Source organism: Morone saxatilis, unplaced genomic scaffold (assembly GCF_004916995.1).
Source record: "Morone saxatilis isolate NCDOM2014 unplaced genomic scaffold, NCSU_SB_2.0 Contig12, whole genome shotgun sequence".
Classification (NCBI taxonomy): Eukaryota; Metazoa; Chordata; class Actinopteri; family Moronidae; genus Morone; species Morone saxatilis.
Window position 1 is genome coordinate 24,258,768 of NW_023339674.1, and position 23,136 is coordinate 24,281,903.

The 23,136-nt window shown below is 40.0% G+C and overlaps 1 protein-coding gene across 1 annotated transcript in view; it reads right to left on the reverse strand.

Annotated features, from left to right (window-relative positions):
* The window catches only part of tgfbr3 (transforming growth factor, beta receptor III), a 68,453-nt gene that overhangs the window by 30,684 nt on the left and 14,633 nt on the right, over window positions 1-23,136 (reverse strand). The window contains exons 3-4 of the mRNA XM_035653370.1: window positions 14,338-14,525; window positions 1,117-1,254 (exon numbers count right to left, since the gene is read on the reverse strand). Of these exons, the coding sequence (XP_035509263.1) occupies window positions 1,117-1,254; window positions 14,338-14,525 (326 nt within the window). The remainder of the gene's footprint in view (window positions 1-1,116; window positions 1,255-14,337; window positions 14,526-23,136) is intronic.

Sequence of the window (23,136 nt, forward strand, 5' to 3'; positions counted from 1 at the left end):
TAATGATTATTTTCATTACTGATTAATCAGTTGATCATTTCCCTGATTAACTGATTAGCTAAAATGTCCGAAAATTGTGAAAAATCAGTGTCTGTCCTTAAATGTCTTGTTTTGTCCACAACCCAAAGATATTCAGCTTACTGTCATAGAGGACTAAAGAAACCAGAAAATATTCACATTGGAGAAGCTGAAATCAGAGAATTTGGCATTTTTGTCTTAAAAAATTGCTTAAAATGATGAATTGATTATCAGAATACTTGGCGATTGACAACTAATCGACTGATCAACTAGACGTTGCAGGTCTAGTGTCTTGCTGATCTTACAAATCTGGATCAGTTGCACCATAGATTGGACAAAATAATACTATTAAATGATGATTCAACAAAATCAGAAGGTGAGAGATGAACTCCTTCCTCAGCAGAGTTTTAGTGGTTTAGTGTTTGCTACCACACATTCCCCCTTGTTAGGGTTTCTGTGGTATACGGATACGCCCTGTCAGAATTGAACAGCTGCCAACAAAGCTATCAACAGGACTGTTTGGGGGGGTGGGGGGGGGTATGGGACTGTGGTTATGGAGTGTGAATAAAGCTGACAAAGCACATCTCATCTTTTTAGATAAATACATTTTACACCATGACGTGAGGAAGTGATGCTGGTTTGAGTTTGGCAAAATAATGACAGCAAAACTTTTGGGATTACACACTTAATCACTAAATATAAATCAAAGAATATTCATATTAATTACACACACTTGTACTAATCTAAAACTAGCTCCACAATTATTTTATGATCAAGAAAATGTTCTGAGAAAAAAAAAAAAAAAAAAGTTCTGAGAAGAGTGCACAGCTGTAGCTAAATAAGTATGCACAGATGAAACATCATGTATGTGTATACAGAGATTAATGCCTCACCACAAATGACTGGGCATGCATGCCATCAAGATCAAATCATGGGAAACCTCTGTGGAGTGTGGAAAGGCCTCTGCAAATTCATATCACTTTAAATATTTCTCAGGGAAGAGGGCTACTGAAATGGGAATACGGTTTAGCCCGTGCGGAAATGAATACACAGATTTAGGAAGTAGGATTTAAAGGCTTTTAGTGACACTGGACTCACATGAAAGGTACGTTTAACGCCCGGGGCCAGGTTCTCTGTCTTGATCTTCCAGATCAGTGGTTGGGGGGAGTTAAGCACGAAGACCAGTGGCTTCTGGTGGCGCAACAAAGACTGGATGGGCTTCAGATGCAGCTCAACCTGGTAAGGCGAAACAAAAAAAGAAGGGATTAAGTCACATGAAAGAACAACACACTGGTAAACACAGAATTTACTACAAGATCACTCTCAGTACATCACATGATCCCATTTCACACAGCTGCACTGTGAAAATGTCATGCTTTGATTTTCTCATGTTCACTGAAATATAACCAAAAATATCAGGCGATACAGTTATCATCCTGGTGTAATTGCAGTGCTATAATGTTGTAGATTGCTCTCCTTTATCTGGCTTTGTGGTTGTTTACGTACTCCCTTTGCTGATAAACTCACAAAGACGGCATGCTGTGTTCTCCCTAAAAGGCACTTGCTTAGCTCTGATATGTAGCCTCAGCGGGATCTGAACTTTCACACAGTGGAGTCTTTGTTAACAGAAAAAAAAAAAAAAGCAGTAAGTGGCGGGCCTCTGTTACCATCTCTACAGCATGCAACTATGCCTTTGCTTCTCACTGCCGTTAAAATAGATTTTCACAGTCTGCTAGTGAGACGGGGAAAACAAACTTGATGTTTTGGGAGCTAAGCTGTTGTTTTCTTGTTTCCAGTGCTAGACCTGTCTAGACCCTTTGGACCAAGTCTAGTCAGGTGGTTCATGGCCTGAGCACGCCGTGAACTCATAACAGTCAAGGGCCTGGCTTTCTATCATCCTCTTTACAGATAAGCATAACTTTTAAATATTGCCATAACCAGAGCTTACTCAAGAGTTGAAAAACTTTCAACGGTTCTCTCTAGCTTTGATGAGAATGATACTCTAGAGGGTATGGCAGTCTGTCTAACACTCTTCTTTCCTCCCATCTGTATTCCCAGACTAATCATATTAGCCCCATCCGGTGTGTCAGCAGTAAAAGCCTGTAAATTACTAATTCAACCCACAAGGATTCACACAATATGATATAACGAGCCCAAAAGTAACCTAATAAGTCACGGCTCGCAAAAATATTGGCCCTTCTCTTTTCTCAGTAAATACAGCCTTTGTGCTTCCACTGAAGCTAATAATGGAACAAACGATCTGTGCTTACAATGACGGAGACTGTAAAACTGAGTTGACAGTTTATTATTAGTGAGTGTTCGAATGAGTTAGAACCGTGAAAAACTGCAGAGAACATTCAAACCAATAATTTGTTTGGATGTGGTTATGGCGTTTATATTATCAAGATGAAGATCTACATCGTTAATGGAAGCCATTACCATTCTTTCTGCTACACTCATAGGCTCTGTATTTCAGTCACTACAAATCAGTTCCAATCAACTATACTGTGATCGTTTATCTAATAGTTAGACTGCTATGGGTTCTGACCCAGACTAAATGCTGAACAGAGTAAAATCTTTCATCGATTTAATATTTCACACATTTCTTCATGCTACACTGAGATTTGCATACGCAGTGCAAACCTGCTCTATCATGAATTATTGACAATATCTTAACAAGAAGAAAGAGTTGAGTATTTGGCAACTATTGAGTTTGTTGCAGTTAATTAATGTTAAGTTGACCAATGAAATTCCTGACTGTAGTTTTACATCTGTCTGGTGGGTATGCTCTTTGCCTGTTAGAGTCTGGACTGTTTACACCAAAGATAGCAGAGAAAGAAACTCCACTCTGTATTAATATAATGTTTGAAAAGATAAAGACAAGAGTCAACTTGGGCCCGCAATAAAACAATAGCAATATATATCGGCAACAGACTCAACAGCAATAAGGGAACAGTTCAGTAGAATATCTAGTTTCACTTAAATGCATTAAATGTAAACCACTATAAAAACACCCTGGCTCCCGGACAGCCCATCTATTCCCGTGATAATGGACAGTGATGTGACTGAATCACTATAGCTACAATGAGTATGTCATCAGTCACAAGCTACATCTCAAGAATTGATCCACAGGCAGTCCATAACACTGAGTACCTGTGTTCCTTGGTAGATAACATGGCGTGAGTAAATTCAAAGTTAGCTGGTTAAATTCAACCTTTATTTAGAATAGATCATAAAAAAGGCAGCCCAGCCCTAAGTTAACTGTATTTTTGCCCCAACAGGTTGAAGCTCATTTGTGTAAATTACTAACAGCTCATAGATAGTGAGCAATATTCTGAATCTTCCAGTTAAACTTTTTAATTATATCTTCTCATTTTTTGAGCTTATAACATCAAAATATCTGTCCTCCAGGACTGGTGCGGTGCTTATCCTGTCTGTGGAGCTCAAGCAGCTACAGTACTGTAAGCACAGAGCTGTAAACAGTACTATTAAGGGTCATCAGATATAAACATTTTTAGTAATGTTGGTGAGCTTTAGTGATGCTAGTAGGTGGATTTCACCTTTGGACAAAGTCAGGCTAGGTTTTTCCCTCTGTTTTCAGTCTTAATTGTGGCTCTAGCTTCATATAAATCACCTAACTCTCAGCAAGAAAGCAGCATGTAAAACTTTCCCTTTACAGTGCTCAGAAACAAATAAATGCATTTTCACATCTACAGTTTCACCACAACTGAGAAAACTCCATTTGGCCAAGTAGATCACAAATTCAGGCCTGCAGTTTAAATTATAGACACTATCACAATTCAAATTTCCATATGGGTCAGAAAAATCACAAAAAAGGCAAGATGTGAATATTGCACTATATATCACTCTCACACACTCTCAATATGCTTCACCAAACAAACTGCATGCCAAACTCCTGTCTCCCTCAGAGGAGATCTTTTCTTTTCAGCAAAGTGTGATTTTAATCTTCTGGCAGACGCTTCGTTCAAAGACTTGTCACTGGGATGCCGCATGAAGCCATTTAACGAGAGACACCGACAGCATAGACAGAGTGAACATGAAGCATCAAAGCCTAATTATCAGTCCTCCACAGATGTAAGCCCCGGAGGAGAGCAGCACAAACCAGTGTTTAGTGATGTGGTCCATGAAAGTGCTGCAAAAATCATTAAAAAGTCCCTCAGAGAGAAGACGATGGAAGAAATGACTGAGCAGCTATCTATGAGGCAAACTGGATGGTGATCCAAACAAACAGATCAGAGACTTAGAAACTCACTGCACTCTTTTTCTTTTTTTCTTTTTTTGCATATTTGTTTCTTCCTTCGTCCAGACTCCAGGAAAAAGCGTGTGCATCGGTCCTCTGAGAATAAAAACAACCAAGATATAATCATACCTGGCTTGGCTTTGAGGCCCTGGCTTTGAGAGATGGAAGAGAGGGAGACAGACGAAGAATGAGAGCGAGGGAGAGAGTTGTAAAAGATGAGGAAATTAAACCCAGACAGAAACATTTCCAGAAGACGTGAGTCACCTGAAAGCATAAACATAAACAGAGTGGTGCGGAGAGGAAGTGCCAAGCGGCGCTGACGGTGAAAAAGGGAAAACTGTGGTAATTATCTGCTCTTCAGTAAGGTTTAGTGAGTAAACAGTGATAACACCGAGCTCAGTGCTGACCAGAGCTGGGTTGCGCAATGTAAGCGATGATCACAATTCAACAGCAGCTGGTGTGCATCTCTGCCCACAGAGTTGCCGTCATAAGGTTTGGTAAGACTGGTGCGCATAGCAACAGACCTTGTCACGCAGCCAGGGTGTGGAGAGAAGAGGTGCAGGAACACCAGGCATCAAAGTGCCTCGAGTGGTGTTTGCAAGGATCAGGTGGCGCTGAGTTGTCCCTGGTGTCGCTACCTTCATTGGACCCTGCAGAGGGGGTCTGTCGGGGACGGGAGGCCACGCCTGATTGATTATCAGGAGGCTGGCACAGGGATTTGGGGGTCCAGTGTCCATTACAGTTATGGGGCGCATTTGCCAGCAGCCACGGATGGAGACCTATCGTGTTACTGTAATTACACCCCACACAAGGGACGACAGCTGTAGCAGGGTATGCAAGGCCTGTCACAGCATACCATTAGCGATGGTAGCATGTGTAAACAATGGAAATGTAAAAAAAAAATAAAATAACAACAACACAGCCTCAACTTTAAGCTCTAAATCAGCTCCAACAACAGGCATAGCGCCAACTGGAACAAAAACCCGAATGATGAATCACACACAAGCCACATGGTTAGTTTTAGAACCTACTGATGCCTGTGACACTGTAATTTTAAATGGTGATTTGTTTGTCCCGTCTTCAGCATGTGGTTGCAATTTCATGACCTTTCATGCTAACTAAATCACACACACAATTCCAACGTGATACTTTCATAGACAAACACCGAGACCCTGCAGTCAGAGCTCAGCATCAGGGCGGCTCAGTGTCCTTGCAGTTTCCTTTATTGACAGAGCTAATTAAGTGCCTGGTGATCCCTGTTGATTCAGAGAAAACCCCAAACATCCTTTAATTAGCCGAAACGTTAGACTTATCTAAGAACACACTCTCCCTCCCAGGAAATAATAATCAAAATCAATGCCATGAAACTGAGACATGCTGAACGGTGTCTGAATAACAATGACTGGCTGGTATTGTTTTAAACAGGAATCAGTATGGGTTAAAACAGATCAATATCCAAGGTTATAAAAAAACTTTGGAACATTGCAAAAGCTGAAAACAAAAGAGGCCTGGCGAGGAACTGAACAGTCGTGCCTCCAAGCGGAGAAAGGCACACAGCCTGGGACCAATCATACTGCGTTATCTGATGTGCATGTATGTGCGTGTGTCTTGTCTGTCTGGATCTTGGTTCTTTCTGGATCACTGAGGGTGTACAGAGGGAAGGAGAGCCGGGGCAAGGGAGCCAAGTAATGGAGGGGAGGCGGACCAAAACCTGTTGACCGCTCTTATCAGTGCCACCCACATGAGTACGGTGGGGATGCTACCTGGAGCCTGTGCCCTGAACTGTGATGCTAATCAGTCAGGCCTGAGCAGCCTGAAAAGACGTCAAAATCAGACGGGACCTCTGGATAGCAATCTTTCAGTGATATGGCAGAATGGCAGGACATGCTGAGGAAAATGGGAGGGGGGTCAGGAGGAAGGACCAAGATTACACTGATTAGATTAGAGCCTAACTGAAATTAAAAGAAAGCAAAGAGTTCAGTATATACTGTACTGCTGTAGTGTTTGTTTTGTGTACTTAATTTGTCAAAACTGTATGTACCAAAAAGATGAAACTGAAGATCTATTTATTTTTCTTCAGTGTTCTCCAGGGGGTGTGATTTGTTGGTACCAACTGACAATGTTTGGTACTCGAGTTTTTTTGTAATATCACTTCAATTTCAGCAGCAACACAGGCAGTTGATCAGCTAGACTAAAAACTAAAACTAAACAAAACATTTTTGACATTAGTTGACTGAAATAAAAATGAAAAATTTACTTAGGAAAAAAACCCACTATTAACTGAAACAATATTGTACTTACAAAATTAACTAAAATAAAATAAAACTATAAAGGAAATGTCTTTAGTTTTAGTCTTTGTTAATTTGGTCAAATTTGTCAACACAACCAGCATAAAACTGACTGTGAATCAACTGCCTTCACAAAGTGTAGAAAGCACTGAAACTAATAAAAAACTAAACTAAAACTAAACTCTGGTGTGGAGTGCTGAGGTTAAAGGACAACACGTTGCTTTACGTTTTGCCAAAACTGGAATGTACCATGAAAGAGACACAGCAAGTGCAAACACAATGGTAAGTGTTCAGGGGCTTTTGATGACTTAGTAGATGACTTGGATGAAAAGCAACCAAAGTAACAAGCTGACTAGCTGACTAGTGAAAGCTAGTTAGCTTAGCATGCTAGCTTTCACTTTCCGTGTGGAATACAAACCTGACATCACAATGTATCCTTCACTCCTGAATGTTGCAAAAGGACAGACTCGTATATTGCTAACAGCTGCTAAGCAACATTATTTGCACTTGCTGATAAAGACTGTCGTAGGCGATACAGGTCAGTAATGCTCCATGGTAGTTCACAGAGCATCTCCTACCAATGCTAGCTCTCAAAATTTAGTCAGCTGCTGCTGTGAGAAACATCCACCCAGAGACTTGAAGCTTAGATGCTGTAGTCACAAATATGTCCAGTAACGGTATGCACACTTCCTACAGTATCACTATAGTTTATCATTTGTTTTCAACAGAAAAAAAATCAAATTTCAGCTCTACTGGATGCAGCCCTTCCACCCCTCTATGTTTATTATCATTAAATGCAGGAGAAAAATGATTCCTAGTGAGCAAAAAGAGTAAGGCCATACAAAAAGCCCCAAAGCAAGTTCAAATAAAAACATTGCTGGCTTTGTGTGTGCAGTTTGTCTTGTGTGTGTGTGAGCTCCACTCATATCTGACACTGTGCTCTCGCCAGCTGTTTGTGCTTGGTGAACTCCTCCAGCTAGTCACTCACACAGTCGAAGATATCCACGAATTCCAGCTGATAAAGCAATCATCTGCTCTGCCTCACCCTGATACAGAGCCAGTGGCTGCGTTTGATGTTTGGTAAGCTGATTGTAGAAAGATGGCCGATTCGAGATACCACCAGCCCCTTTTGTTTATTTTCTACCCTATCATCCGACTGTACGCCCAGACAGGCCTCTTTTTCTGCGTTGCTTATTTTTGCTGTAGCGTTTGCAACAACTAAGGGAACTAGGTGTCTACCATAGTGCCAATCTCAGCATAAACGCACATGTGGTGGTGGGTTGTTAGTGGGGTGCAAAAGCCCACTTTAGCACGTCACAGAAGGAACATATGGAAAAATTTTCAAACTTGATACCCATGCTGTTGAACCAGAAGAGGGGGAGCAGAAAAAAACACTTTGGGATGAGGTCATTGTTTTGGTAGAGCTTAAGTGGCAAAACACCAACACCTTCAGGTCAATAGTCAACCGACGAAAAATATATTTTGCCTCCAAATCCCAAGAGGTATAAAGCTTGGATGAAATTTGAGCAGCAAGTCTAGTCTGTGGCACAGCTTACTCTGACTGCAACTCTCATTTGTTCTCTTGCTCTAGAAGATTAGATCCTTTTTATACAATATAACTAAATTTTGTGAAAATTAGAAAATGGTTCTGCTATTATTTGAGGAAATCACTACCCGCAGACAAATACAGCCAACCTGGCACAACAGACTTTACTATGACTTGCCAACCCAGAACAGTCACTTTACAATTCCTATTCCAGTATACTGCCTCGCAGCCTGGGCTGTCTTTCCTTTAGAGGCCCCCACGGATATAAGAGAGAAAAGGGGCTTCTGTTACTTTGATCAGGACCACTGGAGCTGAAGAAATCATCACTCTTTATTTCAGACAAATGTGAATAACACTTTTGAAGTTTCAAAAAAATTATTCTCCAGGCGAGCCAGTTTCAGTGCTGGTCATTTTATGGAAAAGGAGAGTTAGGAATCGATGAAACAAACAGCCCACTGTCTAAAAGAAATGTTGAGTAAAAATCCAGAGTATGATAAAAAAAAATGTTACATCCCAAACTAGTTAAGTGAAGCCAGCCAACAAATCTCCCTCACTGTGGTCTGGCAATGCTGAGTGGTATTGTCTGGCAGGGGAAGAGGGTAATTTCAGGATATACACACACACAAAAAACAACAACAAACAAACAAGCACTCTCATTTTCTGTAATATCAAAAAAATCTTCTTCACCTAACTGGACCAATGCACTGACTAGTCTGCAGTTGCACCTAGACCAGTGTGTAGGATTTAGTGGCATCCAGTGGTGAAGCTTCAGATTGCAACTAACTGAACACTGCTGGCACTTGTGTTTGTTGACCTGGGAATGAGAATGGGCTGTGAAGTGTGTTGAGAGAAACTACGGTGGCTGCGAAACTAGCAAAATACATGAGAAGGCCCTATCTATAGCCAGTGTTTGGTTTGTCCATTCTGAGTTACTGTAGAAACATAGTGGACTCCATTGACTCCGCGGCATCCATAGATAAATACAGTTTATTCTAAGGTAACAAAACCACAACGATTCCTATTTTTAGGTGATTATACACTAATGAAGACATACCTATGAATAGCATATTCTTATATATAGAGCCTGCTAAATGTTACATACTGGACCTTTAAAATAACAATAAAACAAGAAAAACATCTTCTGGAAACAGAAACAGAAATTCCTCCTACTGGTCTACTGTACAGCCAAGCAGCTCTGTGAGGCAACATGCTGGTGTTAAGCAAGAATAAAGAAACAAGAAAACAAGAAACCATCTTTGTTATTCTGACGTGCAATCATTTACTCAAGAACAAAATCTTCTTGGGACCATACATGTATGCACAAGATTGCACAGCAATTCATCCAATAGATTGCCAAACTGACATATTTTAGTACTGCAACAATATGCACATATTCACCTGCTCACTGGTGGACATTATGGAGAGTAATTAAATGCTGTGCTTGGGTTTAGTCATTCGATATCTGTGAAGGAACAATTGGAAAATTGAACCAAATTCATTTTCTATGTTGATACAAGAACAGCTGCTATTACTCATTATTTTAAATCTGCAGCATCTGTATTAAATATAAACGGTTTAAAGATCAAACCTTTATTAGGGATGCATCGGGAACAATAGGAAAACATTTGACTTATTCATCACTTGCTCCATTTTAGACTTCTTTTAATAAAGCACAGATTAGTATACTTTTACCCCTCTGAACACATGGCTTGTACATCACCACAATACTATCCAAAATATTATTGTGGATATTTCTAGCCTTAGGCCACTTGAATGAATGATTAGAATATTTCCTCCTCCTGGTGTGTTATTCTATGGTGACTGCAAGCCCTCTAAACGTGAGCATATTCCAGCTCATAGCACCATGCACAGTCACTACTGAGGTGTTCTGTTGCACTTAATAACTCAGCTTCGGTGTGGAGGTTGGCCAAGAGCCAAAGTGTGTATTCTGAGTCAGGTCCAGCTGTGCATTTCTTTCTGTGGATAACAGTTCATACCCCTTAGTTAATACCCATACAGAATGGGTTCACTGGTGCAGGCAGGAAACAATTCATTGCTCTCACGTCTTTATTGAAAATATGGACAAACTGCAAGCCGCGACTTTCACACATGGATGTGAAAGAGATGTGAAGCAGGCCTCACACATCGCAGCTGCAGGATGTGTGTCAGTCTGCCTGTGTGTATAAGGCTGTCTGAAATCGACCATGTGATCCCCTTTGTCTGCATTAGGCCGTACACACCATGTGCAATAGCAGATTTATTCCCCTACCTGGTCAAGGCTTGGCTTTCCACACACTTAGTGAGGAGTCACTGGGGCACATCGTGTTCTCCAGCAGCCCCTCAATCCAGACAGGCCAGGCCAGCACAGCCAAAGATCAGCCACAGGCCCCTCTTGTACTGCAGGCCATTGCACAAAACATCCAAATACAGTCGTTCTGTGGCTCAGACACCACATCCTCCCCCTTCAGCAGAGGTGAGGAGAACGCAGAAGATTTACATAATCACAGACTGACCAGCCACCTCTATGCTGACTTTGAAAATAAGCAAAGGATACACATGCCAAAGCAAACACAGGAATAGACCCTTTACTGGGAGTGAAATTAATTTGCAAGCTTCCACATCTGACAACTAAAATTGATTAGAACACTTAAATCAAAGGAAAAGTTCAACATTTTTCATCATAGTTCATCATCGTCACTTTTTTTGTATGGATTAAAAAAAAAAAAGAAACGCTATAAGCTAAGTGCATTTTGGAGGGGCTGGTACTGTAGCTGCTGTTCCCTTTGGACAGATCCAGTGGAGCTGGTTACCTTTGTTTCAAGTCTTTAACAGTCATGAGAGTGATCCTCATCTAACTCAACAACAAAAGTGAAACATTTTTCCAAAAACTAAGAGGGCGCCCTTTGATCAAAAGACTAACTTGAATTCACCATTCAAGTTTGAATTTATTATATTCACCAAAGAGGTTATTGTTTATGGTCCTGCTAGCTGTATACATAGCCATATTTTAGCAAGAAAAAGTGTGATTGGCACAAACTGAGCATACAGATGGACAGAGGAGAAATGGATTATGCTGCAAGAGTAGTTTGAGATGTTTATGTGGGCGTTTTAGTTCACCATTTAACTGGGATGCTGTTTGAATCCACTGTAACTGCTCTGAATGAACAGCTATTTTCCCACATAAAGGCGCAAGCTACACATTTTCAGAGCCACTTATCAAGCCTAGAGTTGTTACAGTTTGATATGTTCAAAATGTACTCATATTAAGCAGAATATTTATTTAAGAGAAGATGCAGTTTCATGAAGTTTCATGGTTTTTAAAAGACTTTTGAGTCATAAATGAGGAGTAGGCTTCACGCTCTAGACTCGCATTAGTCAAGGATAAATAATAAAGAGCAAAGTGGTCCTATTTCACAGACTTTTAGGTGAGAGCATCCTTGCCCAAATGTGGCAAAGGATATTAAACAACAACAAGATCCCTTTTGCTTCAAGCTGTAATTCTTTTTTTCCACTGGATTATCAGTTCCTGCTGTCACGAAAGATCAGGGGCAGATTGTCAATAAGAGCACACTCTGACGCACTGTGTGCCCTCCAACACAGCCTTGTTGAAGGCTAAGCACTTAGGAAGAGACTGTGTTTGTGTCCGAACAGGCCAATCTGTGCCCACGACCAAGGTGGAAATGCAATCAAGAACCAGGGAGGGAGTGGGCAGAATGTCCAAGCGTCCTTTAGGGGATCTTATCTCATCTCATCACAAGCAGAAACTTCCAGTCACAGAGCGAGCTTCAGCAGGGCCACCTAATCTCAACCAAAGCCCGGGTGACCTTCTGCAGCCAAGGCTGTAGGCAGGGGAACAGGCAGCTGGATTTCAGCCTCCTCCACAAAAGTCCTCACTTGACCATGGAGGTGATGGGTTACCAACAGCTGGATAAACTGATGCGAAGAGATGGGTTTCACAGCCCCTCAAACTTTGGTTTTACTGGGCTATCCTGCGAATGATCGTTTACACGGCAAATTATTCTATTTGTTAAGAAAGAAAACAAATGACAATGTAAAAAATATTACAAAATAAACAAAAGCATATGAAAATCTTTTCTGGTGCCAGATCTTGTCAGTTGACTGTATTTATGAACCACTGTTTGGTCCATTGCTACCAGTGGAAGGGTCTCTTGAGAGCAAGTGAAAATAAGAATTAGACAGCCAGTCTCATGGGTTGTGACAGCTTGAACAGCAACTAAAATATGGTTAAGATTAGGGGTGTAAGAAAATATCAAAATGTCTTATCACAATATTTTATTTTGTGATATTGTATCAATTGTCAAGAACACACATGTTCTTTATACTGTGACAGTTCTTTATACTATGACAGTTTTTTATATCAAATCACAATATATCACTGCTGTATCATGATACGTATCGTATCACCAGATTCTTGTCAATACACAGCCCAAGTTAAGATTGTTTGATTTTCTGTTTGAAGTTTAAAAAAAACTGAAAAGGTTCTTTGTCGTTTATGCCGAAAATCCATCTGTTCCCATTAAAGGGCCACTAATAATCTTATCTGACAGAAGGTGAAGACAAAACCTAATTCAATTGTTGTTTTTTGCTCCCGATCTCCAGACCAACAGAAGTTTTTTTCACAAACAATTCTTTGTTTTGACTGGGGACTTTTTTTGTCTTCTTCATTTTAGAGTTAGATGCATAAATGTATGTCACAAGACATTTGTTAACTTGTTTTTTCCTCGTATATGAAACAAATCAGTCCATTTTTAATAACTGAGACTAGTTATTCACTGTGCAGGCACGGCATGCATGACCACACTATAATTAATAGCTGTTGTAATTTATCAGCTGGATTGCACTGTTTGCAGACAATAAAAAGCTACCTTGGTTTAAATAGTCTACTATGTTGAGCCTAATTTGCCTCATTGCATTGCATCCTTTACAATGTCCACAGTGAAACTGCTCAGCAATACATCATGTTTCAAAAAAACCTGACAAATCTCAAATGCAAAAGAAGCGCTGTAATGGCATCATCTCCTCAAAATGACATTGTGAGGAGTAAACATGGCAGATTACAACAAAAGACAAATCCTTCTCATTGTTCTGATTATAGGAATCTATCATTTAGGGTGGTGCAGTAAAGAACAAGCACAGCCACTGAAGCCAGAGAGTACTTTCTGTATTTTCCAGCTGATTCAGCACACTCACACACACTGTGTTTCTGTATATTTGGCCTAGGCAACGTTTAAGCCTACATCAGCAGCAGAATTGCAATGGCAAGTCTATACATGCCGCTTTTCACACTGCTGTGACTGAGGGGGATGGGAACTTGGGACAGGTTAAAATCCAGACGCAGCGTGTTCACAGGCCGTGGGGCCATGATTCATCTTAAAACTATGGCTAACTGCGAAGTCCTGCCATGAGACAAGCTGCATAACACCTGAAGACAGGGAGTGGTTTAGAAACCGACATTAACCTCAGAAACACTATCAGGAGACAGTTAAGAGAAGTGCTGAGAGTGTAAATGAATGCACTAAAGAGATATGCCCTTTACCTTTACCTATTAAATGAATAGCCATTTAAATGACTAACAAATCACCCTCAAGAAGGTTATTTTAATTGTAAATAAAATCTCAGTCATACCAGCATCTAAAACAGCAAAATTGACAGAAAATAAGAGAGTCTTGGAGAGTTATTGTGACTGACTAACACTGGCTCGCAATATCATTAGCTTAAAAAAAAACAGTAATTCAATCTGAGACAATCCTTCAATCAGTCAACAAGCCTCTAGTGCCGCCTGTTTGGTGAGAACACGTGGACAAACTTCACTTTTCCGCTCTAGTGTGACCAGTCCTTTCCTCCCTTGCTTTGGCCAACAAGCTTCCTCTAAGCAAAAGGGAAAATGACTGGCAGACATTATCAAAGTCAATGGTTAAAATAGAACAAACGAGGGAAGTGGAAATATCCAGTGTTAGGCTGTGCAATGAAATCATTATCTCTCACTGGACTATACAGACACACAAACCATACACAACTCAACAGCATGATTAAGATTTCAATAATTAATATACTGATAGTGAATAAGGGTTTAAAGGATTGCTGAAGACTTCACTATATACCACTGTGGAACAAAGTCTAATCTTAACTGTTTTTATTGAAGAGTAATTATGGGGGTAGAGAATATAACTCAAGTTTAGCTTCTTTTACTAAGGATGACTCACTTCTGCCGCAGTGTTGTCTGGTCCCTCTGGAGCATGTCCTCTCAGGTTGATGATGTGGACCTCCTGAGGGAGGCTGGTGGTGCCCCTGCTTGCACAGCCTGACAGGGCGGTGAAGCTCTTCAACATGGCCTGCACCGGGTGTCCCATCCCCACCGGCAGCAGCTCGCATGGGCTGCGAAACAAAGGCCCTGCAGGTGAAAAAAAGAATACTGTATGAATTAGGGCTGCAACTGTTTTTTTCATTATCGATGAATCTGTCAATCATTTTTTCAATGAATCAATTTGTTCACTCTTCCCAAGCTGACGTCCTGAAATGTCTTGTTTTGTCCACAACCCAAAGATATTCAGTTTATTGTCAGAGGAGAGAGAGAGAGGACTAAAGAAAACCATAAGATATTTCACATTTGAGAAGGTGTAATATGAGTATTTGGACATTTCTTTTCTTAAAAAAAGTCTCAAAACTACTAACTGACTAATCAACTTATCATTGCAGCTTTAACATCAAACGTTACAGTCTTAACAAGGATTTCAAATGTCATGTTTCATTTTGTTAACCTACTTCATGTATGAGTGCTTTCTTTTAATGTACACGGTGATGTCCTACGACCATAATGATCTACAACAGAGTGCAGTTGTCTTCTTTTCGACATGCAGAACTTAAAAAATACAACCTTTAATGTTTCCGAGAAAATAAATCCTCATTCTAAAAAGCAACTACTACCAACAAATTGTACATAAACAATAATTCAGTAAATGCACTTTTTCTACGAGTTCTCTATAATGTAGGTGTTTCCTCTACACAATGTAGCGTCACTCAGTCCGACCATCTCTAGAGTGAGTAACGTGTGAGACATATAATTAACACACAGCATTCCAATTATAATTCCCTTAAGGTAATTTGAACTGTTTTTATTTCTCTTGAATGGTCAAATATAACCTTCTTTAATCACTTAGGAGAAGAACCAGACATAAACTTTAATGTGCGCTCTCTCTCGTAAAGCCTGTAACTAAACATTAGCTGTGGACTTCACTAGTTGCCTTGGAGATGTGACAAGCTCCTGGACAATCTGAGGTGAAAAACCTGTAAGCATGGTCGACAGTAATGATCCACTTCACACTGTCCAACCTTCTATAAGTCGTACTGCAAAGGGCAACTCACTGAACAACCCAAACCACGGAAGCAGGCATATTTGAGTGGCATCACAAAACTTCACAAATGAGGAAATCACCGTTGCAAAGGGTTCTTATAAGGTCACGTCAGACATAGGGTTTTCCCCCTTAGCTCTCAATGGGAAAGCCATATTTGATATTCTTAGACTTCGAGACTTCTTCTTTGACTGACAGATTTCACTCTATATTGTGAGTCACACTGAAAGTCAACGTACTCTTCTACTACATCTTATAAAGGAAATGCTTTCTTAGTTGCAACAAATGTCACAAGTACAAAGTCCTTTTCAGAGATAAGCCTTTCCACAGAGACAAGTAGTGAAATAAATAATTGATTCTAAGGTGAAGTGAGTAGTATTCAAATACCAAGGATGCCCAATATATCAGCTGCCAATATATTATTGTTGTTCTGATAATTTGGGCCAATATGTAAGTGTGGTAAGGTGGAGCCTTTTCTCTACTTTTCCTGTGACTGGATACTGCAAAAACAATAACCTGAATCTCTGACCACACTGCCAGTGGTCGAGTTGTTATGTGGGTAATGTAGGCGCCAGAGTTTGACAAGGAATAGAAATGGCTAAAAAAAAATATATATATATATTTAGTTTATATATTGAGGATTTTTTTTAATGTTATAAAAGTGTAATGTTTTATCAGTGCAGTAGTTTTAAGCGAAAAGGTGGTTCATGGCCTGAGCATGCCGTGAATTCATAACACGCAAGGGCCTGGCTTTCTATCATCCTCTTTACAGATAAGCATAACTTAAGTAACATAAGTCGAAAAGTCTGGATATAGCTCCATTATGATAACTACAACTTGACAAATTGTGAATGGGAAAATAAACAGGACAAACTAAAAAGTTAGCTTTTATTGTCTATAAAATTAATAATTTTGTACATTACAAGCAAAAAGGGGTATGGACGAACACTTCTTATCTCTCTTTAACTTTCCATTAGATGTTCCCATTTCAATCAGACATCACAGCAGTCACGACTACAAAAAAACAGTCACTGAGCCCGCTCAATCAAGCAAAGCAGCACTCAGCAGGGTGTGAGGACACTGAAGATCAGTCTGTTGGCTCTATATCTGTGTTTTGTCTACTGCACAGTCAGCTGTAATGTTAACAGTTCAGTGACCTGTCAATGTCTGGACTACTTGACTTTAACACAGATTCACTTATGTGTACAGGATTGTACTTGCTGTCTACGATTGCCCTTGCATAATGTGGAACTTCCTTTTCATCAGCCACAAGCTTTCAGGTGGTTAACAAGCTTCACCACAGCCTGAGATCTTCCTATGGTGCAAACCTCCTTTACATTTTTACATCTGCATGACCCACTTAAACACATCCACGGTGTAACTTGCACAAACGCAAGAGCACACCCATCTCACATGAGGGGTGGCACGAAAACGCAGCGCATTTGAGTCTGAGGTCTGAGTGAGGTACCAAACAGCTCTTTTCCATTAGAGAGTCGTGTATCCTATGACAGCTCCTGTGGCCAGGTTTTTTCTCAGGGTCAGACCTTGTGTTCTACCCTACAGCCTTGTGCCAGCCAAGGCTGTTCGCATTTCAAATACATCATGCTAAACACGCAAAGGTTGCCAAACGCAATCAGATGGAACATTTGGAAATCATTAAAGTTTAAGTGAGAGACAGTTAGATAACAATGTTAAATTCTCCCCAACTGACTCCATAGTGCCTCAGCAGTGGGGTACAGCCAGGGGGAAATCTTTTTCCTTTTTTTTGTTGTTGCTCAGAACACATAGCTATTGTTTTCTCTGTCTGTGCCGTCCAATAAGCCTATGTTAGTTCATCATAAAGCCAGAGACCATGTATGGCATAGCTCCCCTCTCCTTGTTGTGAGAAAAACACAGAGGCTTTATTGTTACCATACTTGTCTCTTGAGACAAACACCAAGCCCTTGACAGATGTCTCAACCTGGACTTTGTGCCGTCTCTTGCTGCTTGTGGATACACTTCAAGCCGAGAGACATATTGAGAGCATACATATATTAAAAAATGGCAAGGTCTTGCCATAGTGATAAAAGGACAAGGCTTAATGGTAAAAACCTGTGGTGCATCAGTATTTCAACCCCCGCCTAACCCCCCTCCTCCCTTTTCCTCCCAAAGGACCAAAGCATATTCCCTCTCTAACCATGTCATCAACTCTCACTCCCACAAACACGTCTGAGGGCACTCCAACTCACTTTTTCCCCTCACACATGGAGAATAACAAACAACTGCCAGACAAACAAAGAACAACGTAGTTCTTTCTGGGAGACTGCCAAAACATTACAATACATATTGGGCAATGATTTTAAAATTGCTTGGGAGAGAAAAGGGAGGCATGTTGGAAAAAAGGTCCATCATGGATAAAAAAAAGTTGGGCATTCAAAGCTTAATGGTATTGTTTTTGTAGAGCCTAAGAAATGTAATATAAGTCTGTCCAATACTTTGCACTAGAGGAAGAAACAAATACCAACAAAGCTTTTAAGACATTGTTTCCTATTCATTGTTCCCAGAAGATGATTCCTGGCAATTTTGGTGACCTCCCTGGCCTTTCATTTGCATTGGGCAAAATGTTCTCCTTGCCCAACACTTGAAACAAGGTATCTCCAAAATCAGAGGATGAATCATGTGCCAGGATTTCCACTTATACACAGGAGGTATCAGAATCTTACTGTCAATTTACTAAGCACATTCGTGGCCCTCAGAGGATGAACCCTTCATATTTTCAACACTTCAGGAACTGGAGGGCAAAATGTCAATTCAGCACACAGAATAGTACCATTGAGGACATTGTTACTGACAAGAGGGGAAAGAAAACAACACAAGCCCACTTTATGGGCTTATAGTAAGATAGAATGACCTATAAACCTTTTAAAGATACATAGCAGCAGACAAAGGCCTTCATCACTCATTCAGTTGTTCTACTAAGTTGAAACTGAGTTCTAAGCTCATCACATATGCTATTACCATCAGCCTACAGCCTACAGACTGTTTTTTGTCTTCTGTCACCTTGTCTGTCTGCCTCTCTCCTCCACTTCTGTTTCCTCGGTCATCCATGGAGTACAGAGTATGTCCTGTCCAGCTGCTACTAGTGCCTTTTAGCTGGCCAGGCCAAACGCCCACAGCGGAGGAATGAGAGAAGCTGTTGTTCAATGTGCCTGAAAAACATGTCCAGCCTGCGTCCACCAGACACTCTGCAAACTATACTACAAATACTGCCTTAACAGAAAACCTTAAAATCGAATTGTAAAGCTGATACTCCAGTTGTAACAGTAATCTCTAGAATGTATTAAATGTCTTCAGAGAGATGAGCGTATAAAAGATGAATGGCAGAGTGTAGTGTAATCCCAACTATATCCTAGAATTAAAAGGAAAAGGCGCCAGATCAGGACGTAACGTATGACGCACATTTTATTCATGAAAAGCTAAAACATATTTTTTTTCTGTGTGTAATAGCTATACATTTTTTATAATAAAAGGCCTACAACAATGATGAATGAAAGTGTTAAAAATTAAATCTTATTCATGTGATATAATTTTCGTCAAAGCCAAGAGGAGCCACAGGAGACAGGCTAAAGAGCTGCATATGAGCCCCAGGTTGCCTACTAGACCCTTTTGTAGTTTGTAGCTTACCACAGTGCTTTGGTACATCAGTAAATTACTGTGGTAAACTTAGTGTACAACTGGATTGTGGTAAATGTACAAACTATATCTCCAAACCTCAGGAAATTACATGAAAATGATCTATTACCAAAAGAGGTGCAGGCTAATTGTAGTGCATTTTTTGGGCTTAACAATTATTTTGAATACAGTGGAATAAAGTGGTGAGATGCTTCATTTCCCCAGGACCTGGCAAAAGATACTGTACGTTGCATGAATATGAATGATCCTGTACTTTCATTATACATACATCAATCTCAATCCATCCAACCGAGGCATATTGACCCTGCAGTAGCCCAGCCTACCCTACTTCTACACAGTCCTGACAATTCATGTTGTTAAAACACATGGAAGAAGAGCCTAGTTCTCATAGGGCTCTCTGTGTCAGACTACATCAACAACAGTAACAAACGAGGCTTTAGGACCAAAAGCTAACATCGACAAGACAGCCAGATCCTGATCCGGCCCAACAGACTCAACATCAACATCTCATCATCGCCCACCCCCATGGCCAACTTTGAGGTCAAGTCACATTCACCATTTAACTGAAACTACGATTTGAATGGTACTTAACTGAAGTTCAAAATAGGATTTCAAAAGTAGATAGTCTGTATTGTAATCTGAATGAAATATTTCGAATGGTTAAATTTTATTAGTTTCAAATGCCTTGTGGAGATTCAACCCACTCCTTTCATAAATTCAGATCTGCTCTTTAAGCTTTGTATGAGGGATTCGTGCCACTGTTTTAACAGGGGAAAGATCTGAAAATAACAATCTGAACTAGACTGGGTGCCACCCACTGACCCCCCAGCAGCTTGTTGTTCTCTGTGGTTCACAGGAACCAACGCTGCGTATTAGGAAACGTTACTCTGCTGTAACAAGGCTCAGTGGGGTTATACCTGGCATACCTCGATCAAACAACATACACTAAGAAATCAAGTAAAAATTCCATCAAAAGGTGCTCGTTATCGGCCACTAACCAGAATCCTGCAAATCAGCTGTGGACATCTCTATATGGCCACAATCAACTAAAGGGTGCCTTAAACATCAGATTTCTTCTTGTGAAGACAAAGTGAGCGTCTTCATTGGAGTGAGCAGGCAGGCGGCACTTCACAAAATCTGACAGACATCAGAACTGGCAACTATGACAAATGTCCCAGGTGCAAAAACCACATGCAACAGTCCAAGATTTTGTGGGTTTTCGCTGTGAAAGTGAGAAGGGAAGTTGATGGAAAGAATGACAGACTTATTCAGATGTCAACATTTCATTGCCACCTTCTGCCTCTTTGACTGTGGGTGGGCACAGTCACAGGAAGTTACAAGACTTGAACTGGACTTTGCCCAAACCACTTGATAGCTTGACACTCTTCGTTTATATAGCTAAAATATATCGGTATTAAAATTGGTAATAGCTGCTCAACAATACCCAGCATCGTTGTTATAAAATACCCTATAATAATACCAAATTATATCAGGCTTACTGTGGAAAAAAGATGGCTATCTAATTGCTTAGCATCACAAAGCAGCTTGGTGTGGGTATTTGACCAGAGATAAGTTGGAACAGTGAAAACATTAGTAGTATTGAAACACTCAATTGCTGAAATACTGAAAAACTCAAGTGACTGAAATGAAGTGGAACTGGCTGGGACTTACAGTTTAGGTGAAAGCACTGAATAAAGCTGAAGACGCAGCTGAAGTTCAAGTACTAAAAGGAGTTAAAATAATCAATGTGTAAGTGAGAAAGTGAAATCATTGAAATCAGATGAACTCTAAAGAATAAGAAATGAAAGCAGCTGAAATGTCAGTTGATGAGATGAAAGCCATTGCGATGTCAAATGAAGAAAGTTAAAGTAAGATTAAATCAGTTAAAATGTTAGTTGACATTAGTTGATTTTAGCGGTAAAGGTAGTGAATCAGTGGAAGTGGGAGTGCTAGGGAACATTCAAATGTGTGAACTGTTAGCATTGAACTGTAAGATATGAAACTCCCATTCACATAACCTCTAATCAAAATTTCCTTTGCAATATGCTCATATGTTGAGAAAACAGAAGCCCTTTATTTTATATGTTCCCCACAGTGCACCTTCTACACAAGAAGGACATGAACATCAAAGACTAATACTTGTGGTTGGAATGCAACTTCATCTACCACTTTTTCCTACCACCCCCAGTTAAATGTATATTTCTACAGTTGTGCCTTTTGGGGGGGATTAGCTCTAAATACACACAGACTGATTCTAACAGCAACACTGGATATGGCATAACAAGAGCATGTGCAAGAGGAATTTATTGTCTGTGAAAAGATATTAATTATATTCTTTATTATTATTTTACATTGGCTAAAATGCATTTAGGCTTGACTGTGACTGTGTTAGAGGCAAGACAAGAAGTGGATGTAGTAAATCCAAATGAAGGCAGGAGAGACTGTATGAATACTCATTTTTGATAAATCTAAACGGTGTGAGATCCAGGCAGTTATGTCACCGGACACTTTTCACATTCTTTGGCAGGTTCCTTTAGACCATAACCTCTTTTATGATTTAAGTACTCATGTATTTGTATTTCAGACTATTATAACATGATAAAAATGTAGGTGAAAATCCTGCTTTTCTACAAGCTCTTCAAAGTTCAACATGGTTGTCTCTCAGTTCTTGAAAATTATCTGTATGAACCAGTTATTTTAACAAAACCAGCCATATGCTTAAAAACAATTACAGAAACATCAGAGAAATTGGATGAGACAAGAATTACAAGAATTTGGGGGAATCTGAGCAGGACTTCAGTGGAAATAATGCTGTGATTCATTTGTAATGCTCCAGTGTGTTCTGGGGACCAAAACAAAGCATAAAATCAATACAATAAAAGATCTGGAATTAGTAAATGTTTTCAATTTTTGTCTGAGAGATTACTTTTCAATTACATTTATCAAAATAGTTGCTGATTATTTATTATTTTGACTAATGAATTAATAAATCATTTGAGATTTAGACAGAATGATCCATCTTTTTACAATGTACAATCAAAGCAGTTTCAAAGTCCTGGCCAAACTCCAAGTTTAAAACATATATTTATCTTCAAAACTATTTCAAACTGACCACAAAAGTAGGACCCTTCCTGTTAGGTACATTCATCAATAGAGCATTCTCCTATCTTACTAGAGATAAACGCCTTCCAAAGAATGCACTTTGTTGCCGTCCACACGGCGGCACTGAGCCAAGATTTGGGTACAGGAAATGATGTCAGTCTGTGTGCCAGTTAGGGACAAATCTGATATTCCCACAAAGCCATTTCCAAAGATAAACAAACAGAACCTTCCCCCTGTGTGTGTGTACACATCCTCACATGTCTTGTTCCCAGTATCCTTCAGCAGGCAGGCTAATTGTGTTTCTCCAGATGCAGAAGAACGTTAACGCAGTGAAGATTACCTCACACATGTCAACACATCTTCTTAAAACAATGTCATAATTCCCTACATGAAAAGACAATTCAGCAGAGGAAGACAATAATGAAACTTAATGCATTGTCCGAGAATGTAAAGATAAAATAAGGCCAATTTAATTACAATAAATATAAAGTAGCACAAAGGTGACTCTTTGTTTCAATATATCTCCTCCCTACCTAAGATACCCCAGTTCCCATATGAACTACAGGATTACATGAATCCTCTGGTCTCCTTTCTTTTTTACCGCAGGGCATGATTCCCATGGACCATGAACCACGCAAACCAGTTTAGGGAACGTAATATTCTGCCCGGTTTTGTTTTCCTAAGGGGCTTTGGACTTAAGAATCACTAGCTCTGCAGTGTTGACATTAGCGCAGCCCACTCACCCCTCAACCCTCAGCCACTACTACAGGAAGCGAGTAAAGCCTTTCATAAGGGTAGTACAAGTTCACTTCATTGGCCTGCCTATGAAAAGGATTTATCTCTGGACTGTAACATTGGAGTCATAAGAGGAGGAAGCTG